The 12,240-nt window shown below is 44.3% G+C and overlaps 2 protein-coding genes across 1 annotated transcript; both read left to right on the forward strand.

The window, feature by feature from the left end:
• Positions 1-12,240, forward strand: part of Erich1 (glutamate-rich 1) — a gene marked incomplete at its 5' end in the record, with an annotated part of 52,793,804 nt that overhangs the window by 47,960,805 nt on the left and 4,820,759 nt on the right.
• Positions 697-3,929, forward strand: Defb105b (defensin beta 105B). The gene is given in 3 exon segments (NM_001037514.2): positions 697-801; positions 1,159-1,200; positions 3,089-3,929. Coding segments are annotated over 3 exon segments (237 nt in total). The 5' UTR covers positions 697-731; the 3' UTR covers positions 3,214-3,929.

The raw sequence follows: 12,240 nt of genomic DNA on the forward strand, positions 1-12,240 counted from the left end.
GCCTGAGACACGAGGCCTGTTCTGCCTCCGAGACTGAAAACCAGAACATCGTGTAACTACAAGCATCTGGGTGCCTTAAGCAGGACCCAGGTTGGGGACTTGACATGAATATTCTTTGATGCCCATGCTTTTGATTACTAGAAGTTGCTGTGTTTACAACTTGGCTCTCTCTTGAGATGTCTGACAGGCACAGGATTCAAAGCTACCTTAGCAAAGGTCTGTTACTCCTCACATTCTGCTGAACAATTCATAGACACAGCAGTGAGAATGAGGAGGGTCAGTGTGCACATCTGTGTGTTGCCTCTAGTCCCCACCAGAGCTCTGTAAAAAGATGAGCATTCAAAGTTCTCCTGAGCTGAAATCATACTGGATCCCCAGGACGTGCTGCTAAGAACATGAGCGCCAATCCTTGAGAAGTCATGGAAAGCTATCAGCATCCTCTCCCTCAATTCCCACAGTAGAGCGTGCATGACCCTGGATTCTCCCAGCCTTGGACCAATGTCCACTCCATTCTACACACTGGCTAGGCGTGGGGAAGTAGGGCTTTGCAGACTCAAGGTTCTAACTCACTGCACCAGCTCTTGATCCCAGCAAATGGAGCATGCAATCCTGCTTTCTTTATTGATTCACTTCGCTGACCTAGAACATAGCCCATTACTTTCCAATATAAATGCTTTCCTGTCCCCTCAAAGAACCCCCGATTCTTTGTGTTCAAGAATCTCCCCTCAAACATGGCTCTGAGCAGAGGGACGTTCTATTTTGGTCTGGCTTTGTTCTTCATTATAGTTGAACTGCCATCAGGTAAATCAAAGTTGATGGGAATTTGATGGGTTGGGGGTGGGGAGGAGCAGACCATGAAATCCAAAGACTCTTCCATGAACCATCCTGAAACTGAGAGTAAGTCTTCCTTCCCCGGAGATTTCTTGGATCTGCATTAATGTTTCCTAAGAGCCAACCGGATAGAGCATTAATTTTGATTTTATTGTTCAGTACATTGGTCTTTCTGGCTTCCAGGAGTGGACTTGAGAAATCCAATAAAGAGAGCAGCCAGAACATCACTGGTCCCTCAAGAGTCATGTAGCATGTAGGCGACATTTTATAATGTGTTGTTTCTTGTTTTAATATTCTGTCCTAAAATGTATTTTGTTTTAAATTTAGGGTCCTGGGCAGGACTTGAGTATTCCCAGTCATTTCCAGGAGGTAAATTATATCCTGTACCTGTATTCTCTCCTCTCTTGGGGACTGAGGCCCAGTTAGCTATCTTTGACTGATGAAGCCAAGGAAGGAAAGTAGTTGTGAAAGGACTGAGTTCTGGTCCATTGGCGCCACCTTCTGTTACTCTTGTGGCCATGATCATATTTGTGTATTTTTCCAGTGACTTTCCCATTAATGTGTGATGCTTAGGCTCAACCTCATCCTCAGCAATTAGCATTACCCAGAGATCCTGGCTTCCTTCCCGTAGGACCTAACTTGAACAAGGTCTGCTCGAGGGCATCTGCTGGATGAGGAGGATCATGCAGAATGGCGTAGATGGTCGGTGAGGTGCCGCCCTCATCACAAAGCACTGTTTATAACAGTTAGCCACGGGCTTTGGGTGCGCACCAGAGGTTCTCTTACATGGGAAGACATCATAAAGCACTGTTTATAACAGTTAGCCACGGGCTTTGGGTGCGCACCAGAGGTTCTCTTACATGGGAAGACATCACGAGGCAAACACAATTAAAAGAAATATTAAACTATTCTTGGAGGGCTGGAGATGTGGCTCACAGATTGAGTGCTTGCTGTGCAACTATGAGCACCCAAGTCTGGACTTGAGCACACACAGTTTTGCTTGCGCCTGGGACCACAGCGCTGTGGGGGTAGAGCTAGGACGTTCAAGGGCAGAGCTAGGGGTTTCACTGGGAATCAGAGCAGCTAGGAAAACTGAGCTAAGGTTCAAAGAGAGGCCCTGCTTCAAAGCTGAGAGTGACGGGAAAGGATACCCAAAGCCTTTTAATGTTTTGTGTGCACATACATGGCAACATGAGCCTGCACCCACATATGTGTGTGTACTACATGGTACACCTCTCTCTCTCTCTCTTTCTCTCTCTCACACACACACTAACATAATGATGATGATGATGATGATGATTATGGTGGTGGTGGTGCCAGTGATGGTGGTGGTAATGATAATTAAATAGAATTGAACTATGGAATTCATGGAGCACTAATTTCTCCAGCCCTTAACAAATAAACACGGATTATACCGGTTAATTATTAAAGCCCCCCTTACTAGTAAATACCATACAGCAAAACATTATCACAGTCATTTCACTTCACCACTCAGCAATTTAAAAGTGTGGACAGGTATTTCTACTATGTCCATCAGGCGAATGAGGCTTGGTAAATTAAGCAGCTGGTACTAGGCCCAAGCAAGTATTGAGATTAAATTATTCATTCCAGCTTCTAGGGTTTGAAACCAAAGGCTATCTAGTAAATTTTCAGGAGTACAGACGTGCATTTTAATAGTTCTGAAGAATAGATGTTGCTCTGTCACTTACACGGGGCCCATGAAAGACAGTAAACACCTGGAGGAGAGGACGCGGGTGATGGTTACCTATTGTTAACTCTTTTCAGCTCCACACTGGGGTAAGCAGATGCTGTGGGGTAGTTCTCTTCTTACAGTGTGTGTGTGTGTGTGTGTGTGTGTGTGTGTGTGTGTGTGTGTGTGTCTGTGTTCATGCATGTGTGGAGGCCAGAGGTCAAACTTAAACGACATTCCTCAGGAGCTATCCACTTCCCTTTCTGAGACAGAATCTATCCTAAGTTCAGCTAATCTGACCCCTGAGCCGCAGAGACTCATCTGTCCCTGCTTATCCAGCTGAGGACAGAAGTACCTGGCTTTTTATCTGGGCATAGAGGATCAGATTCAGGGTCCCATGTTCACCCAAGAAACACTTTGCCAACTGAGCTACCCCCAACACCTCTGGCCTAATTCTAGAAAACACTCCTAGCCATACACACAAACCCTGCCTGTGAGGGGCCTTAGATACTCTTCCCACTCCCACACAGTTCCAGCAAACCTCTCAGCAGCTCTTTCCTGACACAGGGGAGTTTGCTGTGTGCGAGACATGCAGGCTGGGCCGGGGGAAATGCAGGAGGACGTGCCTGGACAGTGAGAAGATCGCCGGCAAGTGCAAGCTGAACTTCTTCTGCTGTCGGGAGAGGATCTGAACCCAAGGACCAATGGCCTGGGGGTAAGAAGCCGTGCTGAATGGATGGTCAAGGAGAGAACATCTGTGGCCTCACGGAGTCACAGTCAGTGCTGTTCAGGCCCATCTCACCTCATTCTGTTTCTGTGCTTCATTTCAATGTTAAGATGACAGAAATCAAAACAGCAATGAATGCCTTCTACGCAAGCAGACAGGACTGCACATCTCCAGCACACTCATAACTCACAAGTGTTCTTTCCAGGGTTTCCTCATAGGGCTCAGGGTCACCTGAGAGTGTGACTATCATTCTGATTTGTATTTGATCCGGGTTTTTGATTTGTGTTGCTGCCTATGGTATGGGAAAGCTGGGAGACAAGGGGCAGCGTGTGTATCACTGCCTCTTCCTGTCTCTCTAACATACTAATGACCGTGGGAGTGAACAAAAGTGTCACTGTTGACCCTGTCGACAGCTTTGTAGTTCTATAGAATACAAGGAAAATCCATTCACTTGATTCTCGATGAGGTAATGTACTATTATCCACAGATTTTGACAATTATGGTCTATGTTTTAAACAACTCTCATGTACTCTGTTATTGCCTGTGCTGCGGAGACTGCATTGTCCTTGCCTGCAAAAGGAAATGGTTAGAGAAGAATCAAAATGTCCACTTGCACAGGGTGTCTGCAGACGCCAAACTGTATCTTCCACCTTACGGAATAAAATTTGTAGCTTAACAAACTAAACGTCAAAACTCAGAGCTGTGGGGCTCACACTGATCAGTTTTATGGGGACACAGGAACCTGAGCAGGATTCTGACCAGCGTGATCTACAACATAGGATCTTCTCCTACCCTTTCCCTTCTATGAAACCTTAGCATCGGTCTATCCAATCCAGATCCACCTGGGTTCCTGACTTTGGGCTGAGTTTAATCAATAACATCTGCTAGGAAAATGGCAGACAGGAATAGAAACAGAGATATTTCCCCACCAGAGAATTTGTTTCCCATATTAAAGCTACCACTTTTCCCTCAGCTCTCACTTGGCTCTCCCATGGCAGGTGTAGCTCCTGACAGGCAGTGGCTAGATACTGGATAGAGGGCAACAAGATGTGTGTTTTCGATGGGTCATACAAATATCACATGGGTTCATTGACTCAAAGGCATCCTTAGGGGGAAACAGCTAAGGATATAGCATGTTGGGAAAGAATTTAGCATAAAGGAGTTTTACCATAAAGTTCTAGGAGTGAGACGAATTCATAAAAAGACAATTACGAAGACTCTCAACCACTTGGGAAACTGCTCAATGCTTTGGAGAGCACAGCCTCCTTGTGAGAGCATGCAAATGCTCATCTACAGAATGCACGCACCTTAAAATGTGATTGCTATTCATGTCGCTGCATAAGAATGCACTGTGAGGTTAGCAGCTTAACATGGCACAGGCTATCTCAAACTATCTCAGGTCAGAAGTCTGGGTCTGGTGCAGATCTCAGTGTTTCACAAGACTAACAATAAAGCATCCACTCGAGCTGCCTTGCCATCAGAGGGAAAATGTCTTCCAAAGGCATGCAGTCAGGGGCCAACCTCAGCAGTTCTACCAACGACAGACCACTGATCATCCCCTGCTCACAGCTCCCTTTGTCCAAGGCAATCTCATCCTTCAAGACCAGCAAGAGAGCCTCTCACTTCAGACCTCACCAATTTACTTTTACATCAAAAGTGAATGGAATAACTGAGGCTGTGGTTCCAATTTGCTATTGAAAGTGAGTTGGTGTTACCATTGAAGAATTGTGTATGAATTGCAACATTAATAATAATCTTGAAGGCAATTGCTTATAACAAATATATATATATATATATGAAATTTAAATTGCACCAAAAAGGAGAAAAGAAAATGATAATCCCATAACCTTTGACAGACAAATGGCAAAACTGATATAAATTCTACCTTACTGATTATTACATTAAGGGAAAACCAATTAACCATCCCAATTAGAGACTGACATATTAAGATGTAAGTTGTAGAGTTTAAAAACTTTACATTCAAAGAAACATTGGAAAGAAGTGGTAGACCAATAGGTTATAAAACAGACTTTGGCAAAAACAAAAAGAGACAAGGTTGTTTTATGAATGAATCCAGGAGAGGAGATACAAGATTTAAAAAAAAAAGCCAAAAAAAATTGCACCTAAAATCAAAGCCCTAAAATACTTGAAGGAAATACTGACACATCAAAACTCTAATGTCTAGTCCTTTCCAAAATTCAATGAAAACTCAGCATTGAACATACACAAAGGTAAAACATCCAAATGGCATGCTTCCAACATGCATGTCACAGAGAAAACACATGCATGCCAAGAAGAATCATGAAGATAGCAAGGCCCAAACCTAGACCAAAATCCAGCTGGGCAAACACGAAAGCCTTCTTTCTGCTCCGAGCCTGGCTTCTGGGGCATGGGGTGACATGATGTGAACCCCAGGGGATCTAGCTAGCCATCTCTACACCATAGCCCTTTCTCCTGCAGCAAATATGGCCTCTTATAGACTGACCCATTTGGTAAGTGTGACTTTCCTTAGCAGAGATCCAACATTCTTGGTATCTCTAACACCCTAGGGTCTTGGCCAAAGTTGACCTCACTCCCAGAGCTTTGTGCAAAGCCCCTCCCAGGACTCCTTGCAGGGAATTGGACCTTGCTCTACAGCCCTGTATCCAGGCCACATTCTCTGGAACCTTCCTGAGAGGCTCCACATCCCCACCGGTCTTGCATTCTGCAAGCCAACAAAACTAGGATGGCATAGACATGCAAATTCTCCTGCCACCTCGAGAAGCCACCAGGCCCCTTGGCCTGGAGCTGCAGCAATCCCTGAGAGCTTGCACAACTGAACCTGGAGAGTTTCCTAGACAACCCTGCCACAGAAACGCTTTCAGGTGTGTTTGTGATTTCCACCCTGAGCCCTTCGGTGGGAAGGGATCTCATCCTCAGGACACCTCTCCTGCTTTTCCAAAGCGAAGTACTTAAGTGTCAGTAACAGCAGCAGCCTTGCTCAGGAAATGGAAAGAGAGCAACACCTGCGCACAAAGGGAGGTCACATGCTCCTCCGGGTTTCTGGGTCTAAGGGGGGATGTGAGCTCTAATTACCCCCTTTTCTGACTCTGACTCTGATAAAGTGTTGAACAGGGTCCTCACTTGAGGGTAGGTACAGGTGAGTGTATTTGCCTGTTTCTCTTTTGCTAACACCCAACAACTGAGTCTAGGTACTTTATTTTAAAAAATTTATTCCACTGACGGGCTTACGTCCGTGATCAGGTGGATCTGTGTTCGGCTTCAGAGAGCGTCTCCCAGGCTACGTCAAATCTTGGTGATGGCGTCCTGAAGGGGAGCATGGATGAGAGCCAAAGGCAGCATGGAAGACAAGAGGCCAGAGAACAGGGAGGGGCATTGTTATTGTAACCTCTCTGGGATAGCGAGTCCCCATGAGAACCATGTCACTCCTTCTAAGGACAGTGCCCCAGTGACCTAATTAACTTACACTTATCTACACATACTTTTGGTTTACTTTTGATTTGCTGAGACAGAGTCAGTTTGAGACCGGATTGGGCTGGTACTCACTGTGTAGCACAAGTTGGCCTGAAACTCTCTCCCTGAGGACTGTGGCAGGGATGGGTCACCACGGCAGGACTTTAAGCCCTACAGTTTAAAGGTTCCATCATATCTCGCACTGAGGGCCAAGAGTCTAGCACAGTAAGAATCAAGGGTAACTCACCAAATTCGTTCTTTACCTAGACGGTTTCTTTTCTCCAAAGCATGCCCGACTTCATTGGATCTTACACATCCTTTTGGCAGCTCTGCATTTTCCAGAAATTAATTTTTTTAATTATGAAAATGATATTTCAACATTGGGGTTCGTGTCCAAATATAGTACTGAAAAGTGGGAAAAGACAGGAGACAACATGGGGGGGGTCAACGAATATAAAATTACTGAGAGAACAGAAAACGTATGAAAAATGGATTCTGAATAACACACGATTCTGAGTCAGGAGAAGCCAAGATCAGAAGACAGTCAATGGCGCCCTCTCGTGGCCATGTTACACAATAACCCTTCCTTCGCAAGATGCTCCTTTGGCAAAGCATTTCTTCTCCCTTTTCTCAGTAAACTTTTTGAAGTCACTACTGCCCATTCTGTGCTTCTGTCCTTTGCTGTCTGGACAGATGTGTCCTAATTGGCAAGTTACACACATAGAATAAATGACAGGGTGCTGGGGTCCACGGGGGTAAAAGCCATTTTGACCTAACTGTGAACAGTGGGCATGTTTAGAAAAATGCCCCTTAACTAAATTTTTCTATTAAAATAATAACTAGTATTTCAAAAGAAAAACTAGGGGAGGTATGGGGTAGGCTCTTGGAGGCGAGGATGGAGGGAAACCTAGGGTCAGGATGACAAGAATATGTGAGGAGAATGAATAAAACATTTTTTTGTTTTGTTTTGTTTTGTTTTGTTTTGTTTTTATTAACTTGAGTATTTCTTATATACATTTCGAGTGTTATTCCCTTTCCCGGTATCCGGGCAAACATCCCCCTCCCCCCTCCCCTTCCTTATGGTGTTCCCCTCCCCACCCTCCCCCCATTGCCGCCCTCCCCCCACCAGTCTAGTTCACTGGGGGTTCAGTCTTAGCAGGACCCAGGGCTTCCCCTTCCACTGGTGCTCTTACTAGGATATTCATTGCTACCTATGAGGTCAGAGTCCAGGGTCAGTCCATGTATAGTCTTTAGGTAGTGGCTTAGTCCCTGGAAGCTCTGGTTGCTTGGCATTGTTGTACATATTGCAGCACTATTTCCAGTAGCTGCATTATTGGTAAGTCAGCTAGATGTCCCTCACTCAAAAGGTGAGTGGATACAAATGTAATAAGTTACAAATATTATTACTATATTATATACACTATTACTATATTATATTATTATTTATTACTATATTATATACATAGGCATAATACATTTTTAGCCACCCATTAAGAAAGAAATGATGTAGTTCAGTTGACAGAGTGCTTATATATTGAAAAAGAAATTAGAAGACAGAAAGATCTCCCATGCTCATGGGACAGAAAAAATTACACGTTTTAAATGTTTGTTTATCAAAACACCAATGGCTTACGCTCTAAGATCAAGAATCGACAAATGGGATCTCATAAAACTGCAAAGCTTCTGTAAGGCAAAGGACACTGTGGCTAGGACAAAACGGCAACCAACAGATTGGGAAAAGATCTTTACTAATCCTACAACAGATAGAGGCCTTATATCTAAAACATACAAAGAACTCAAGAAGTTAGACCGCAGGGAAACAAATAACCCTATTAAAAAATGGGGTTCAGAGCTTAACAAAGAATTCACAGCTGAGGAATGCCGAATGGCTGAGAAACACCTAAAGAAATGTTCAACATCTTTAGTCATAAGGGAAATGCAAATCAAAACAACCCTGAGATTTCACCTCACACCAGTGAGAATGGCTAAGATCAAAAACTCAGGGGACAGCAGATGCTGGCGAGGATGTGGAGAAAGAGGAGCACTCCTCCATTGTTGGTGGGATTGCATACTGGTACAACCATTCTGGAAATCAGTCTGGAGGATCCTCAGAAAATTGGACATTGAACTGCCTGAGGATCCAGCTATACCTCTCTTGGGCATACACCCAAAAGATGCCCCAACATATAAAAAAGACACGTGCTCCACTATGTTCATTGCAGCCTTATTTATAATAGCCAGAAGCTGGAAAGAACCCAGATGCCCCATGTATATGCAGGTATCTCTGTAGTATCGGGACCTATACCCCATCAAGAGCATTGCCAGGGTGACCTAGGAGGGTCACATCACGGCTCTGTGTTTATATCTATGAGTAACTTGCACAGTCGTGTCCACAGTGATTGTGTGAACTTACACAAGTGTGTGGTGTTTGGGGGCTGCATTTCTCCTGCTCCTCTCCAGCCCTGGTTTTCTGTTTTCTTGACTGCAGCCATTTGATTTAGCAACACAGAATCTCAGCGCCGATTTTATTTGTGTTCCTTGGTGGCCAGGCGCAGTGAACATTTTTTGCGCTGTGTTTTGAAAGACTTCATTACTTCTTTTTAATGTTTTAATTGAGGTAGAACTACATCACCTCCACCCCCATTTCCTACCTTCCCACCTCCATTTCCCTCCTCCAGTTACTCCCGGCTACGCTTCCTTGAACCTTTCCCGTGCACCTCCACTCCCAAGTTGATGGACTCCTTTTCTTTGTATTTTACACACATGTGGATATGAGCATATGTTTATGCACATGTAAAAGTAAATACAACCTGCTGAGTCCGATTCTGTTGTTGGCGTGTATGTGGTTTCAGGACTCGCCTCTCTGCACTGGACAACAAATACAATTTTTGTATATTGCCACTTTGCACTTAGTCATTTGACAGCTATCTATTTGTGTCATTCGATTATCATTTATGTGGTTTGGGTGTTTTGTACTGTGTAGCCATTGTAGATTCTCCATAGTACTGACTGAGTAGTGTTCAGTTGCTTTAAATTTACTCCTGTTTAGTCTGTCGCTACCCTCTGTTACCTTTTGCCTTTGCTATGAAGAAGTATCAAGTGGCTGACCTCGACTTTCCTGTCTTCTTTCTCTCATCCTCCATACCTCCCCTCAGGAACCTGTCAACTGAAGAACACCCTGCTGGTCCAGGTCAGCCCTGCCCACACTGAGACTGGTCCCTGTGATCAGTAGAAGAAAATCTTGTGTTTGGCCCTGAAGGAGAGCGACTGAGTGTTAGGTCACAGAAACCCCGTGAATGCTGGGTGAAAATGGTTTCAATAAGGGGAAACTTTATTTAAAGGACTCTTTGGGGACAATGTAAGTCTGGCAGTTCCATTTCAGAGATGATCGTAATCGGCTTAGGATAACAGGAGAACACACAAAAATCTCTCTGCTCCAGAGGAATAAGTTAGAGCCTCTTAGGAATCGTGTGCTTTTACCAGGAAGTGCACATACCAGCAATGCATGGCCACACGTTTCAGATATAACAAGCCAATACATAAGAGGAGTGTGCGTGTGTCCTCTTCCAGTCTCTGTGACGGATGCATATGAGTCCAACAGTACATTTCTATCTATACATGTATACAGTGGGACAACCTCCAGTGAGCACTGAGGGGAGGTGGGGTTGGTCAGAGCAGTTCATGGGGAGCCATGATGTCTACCCTGCATTGCAGACGGAGGCCAATCTTCACACAGTGCAGCAGCTGGCTACATTGTCCAACAGACAGGGACAGCTTCACCTGATGAACAACACAGTGTCACAGATTCGTGGTTACTGGTTATTTCAGCTGAGGGAGCAGCTGGGAGGTAAGAGCTTCCAAGGTTCATGTTTTTTCTGGACCAGACCTGCTATGAGGTTTGGGGGTAAGGATAAAAGAATAAAACCATAGGAGATGCGTGAGGTAAAAAAAAAGGGGGGGGGGCAGGATCAAAAACAATGCCACGTATTCCAGAAAGTCAAGAACAACTAACTCTTGTGTGGTGAAGGATATGGGAGAAGAATGAAGGTAAACAGGTCAATGGGAGACTTGACTGGGTGAGCAATTTCTCCAGAAGGCTCTGTATTACATGGTCTTCTAGTTGCTATGGTGGGAAAAGAAAATACATTGCTGCTTCCCGTTAGTCATTTGTCAGGCTTTGTTCTCATACTAACTTCTGTATAGCATTAACTTTTCCCTAATCCAGAGTTCTAAGTGTGCAGTTTTTGCACACCTGCTTCGTGCCCTGATCCTGTCACTGTGAAATGACAGAAAATGTAGCGTCTGCCCTTGAAGTCTTTGCTATTTTGTGCTTTCCCTCCAGGCATGCTAGTATGTAATCGAAGTTGATCCTGATCCCCATGAGAATTGAGAATGACCTTGTAGTGCTTCTGTCTCTACATCCTGAGTGCACACACACACACACACACACACACACACACACACACACACTATTCTGTGTATCCATGGGCATTCTATACAAATGTTCTATAAAGTGGGCTCCACCTCCAGGCTCTGCTTACTGTGTGATTTGTCTAAATGCTGGCCTGGTGATCTATGTCCCTACATATGGAGAGCTGACAATTCTTTGATGACATCAATTTTTCTGTTTCTGATCTTCCTCTGCTTCTGTTAAAGAATTTCCTAAATTTATTAAAATATATTTCATCTTTTGCCACACTTCTTCTACTTTCTAAACTTTGTTCCACTTACTCAAAAAGTTTTTCACGTGTATTTATTTTTTCCGATTTAGCAGTAATTCCTAAATATCAAGTACCTTCTTTCTAGTCTCTGCCCTTTAAAAAAAAAAGATTTATTTATTTATTATATATAAGTACACTGTCGCTGTCTTCAGACACACCAGAAGAGGGCACCGGATCCCATTACAGATGGTTGTGCGCCACCATGTGGTTGTTGGGATTTGAACTCAGGACCTCTGGAAGAGCAGTCAGTGCTCTTAACCACTGAGCCATCTCTCCAGCCCGTCTAGTCTCTGATCTTGACCAGGATATTTCATCACTGTCTTGCACTGCCCCCCGTTAGCAGCAGTTTGTACTGGCTTCTCATGGCATTGTTCTTCAGGTGCGCCCCAAAGCCATCCCCTTACTGTAGCATTTGTTTGCATATTTATGATTAATCAGATCAAAGATCTGTTTTGTGGAGCTGGTTTGACTGAAGGAGCATCTTTGAAAACCTTTGTTTACTTGCCAAAACTGACTGGGATTATCGAGGTGAGGAGACCAGGCTGACAACAAAATGTCCTTTATAATGACCTCTGTGTGGCTGCCCCTGCAGGGCATGTCACTATTGGAAGGTCATTCAAGATGCTTTGGTGTTGAACCTTATTAGCCAAGTTGGTAGAGTGATGGTACCAAGTGTTTGTCTGAGCGATGGACCCAACCAAAACGTTGGTGGAAAAGAACTTTGCAAATTGCCTCTGCCACCTGCCTGGAGCCATGGACACTTCTGCTCTCAGTGTGTGTGCCCTATCTTTGAAGTCTTTGATTCTTTCAAGATTTCT

This window comes from Rattus norvegicus, chromosome 16 (assembly GCF_021556685.1).
Source record: "Rattus norvegicus strain SHRSP/BbbUtx chromosome 16, alternate assembly SHRSP_T2T, whole genome shotgun sequence".
NCBI classification, from domain to species: Eukaryota; Metazoa; Chordata; class Mammalia; order Rodentia; family Muridae; genus Rattus; species Rattus norvegicus.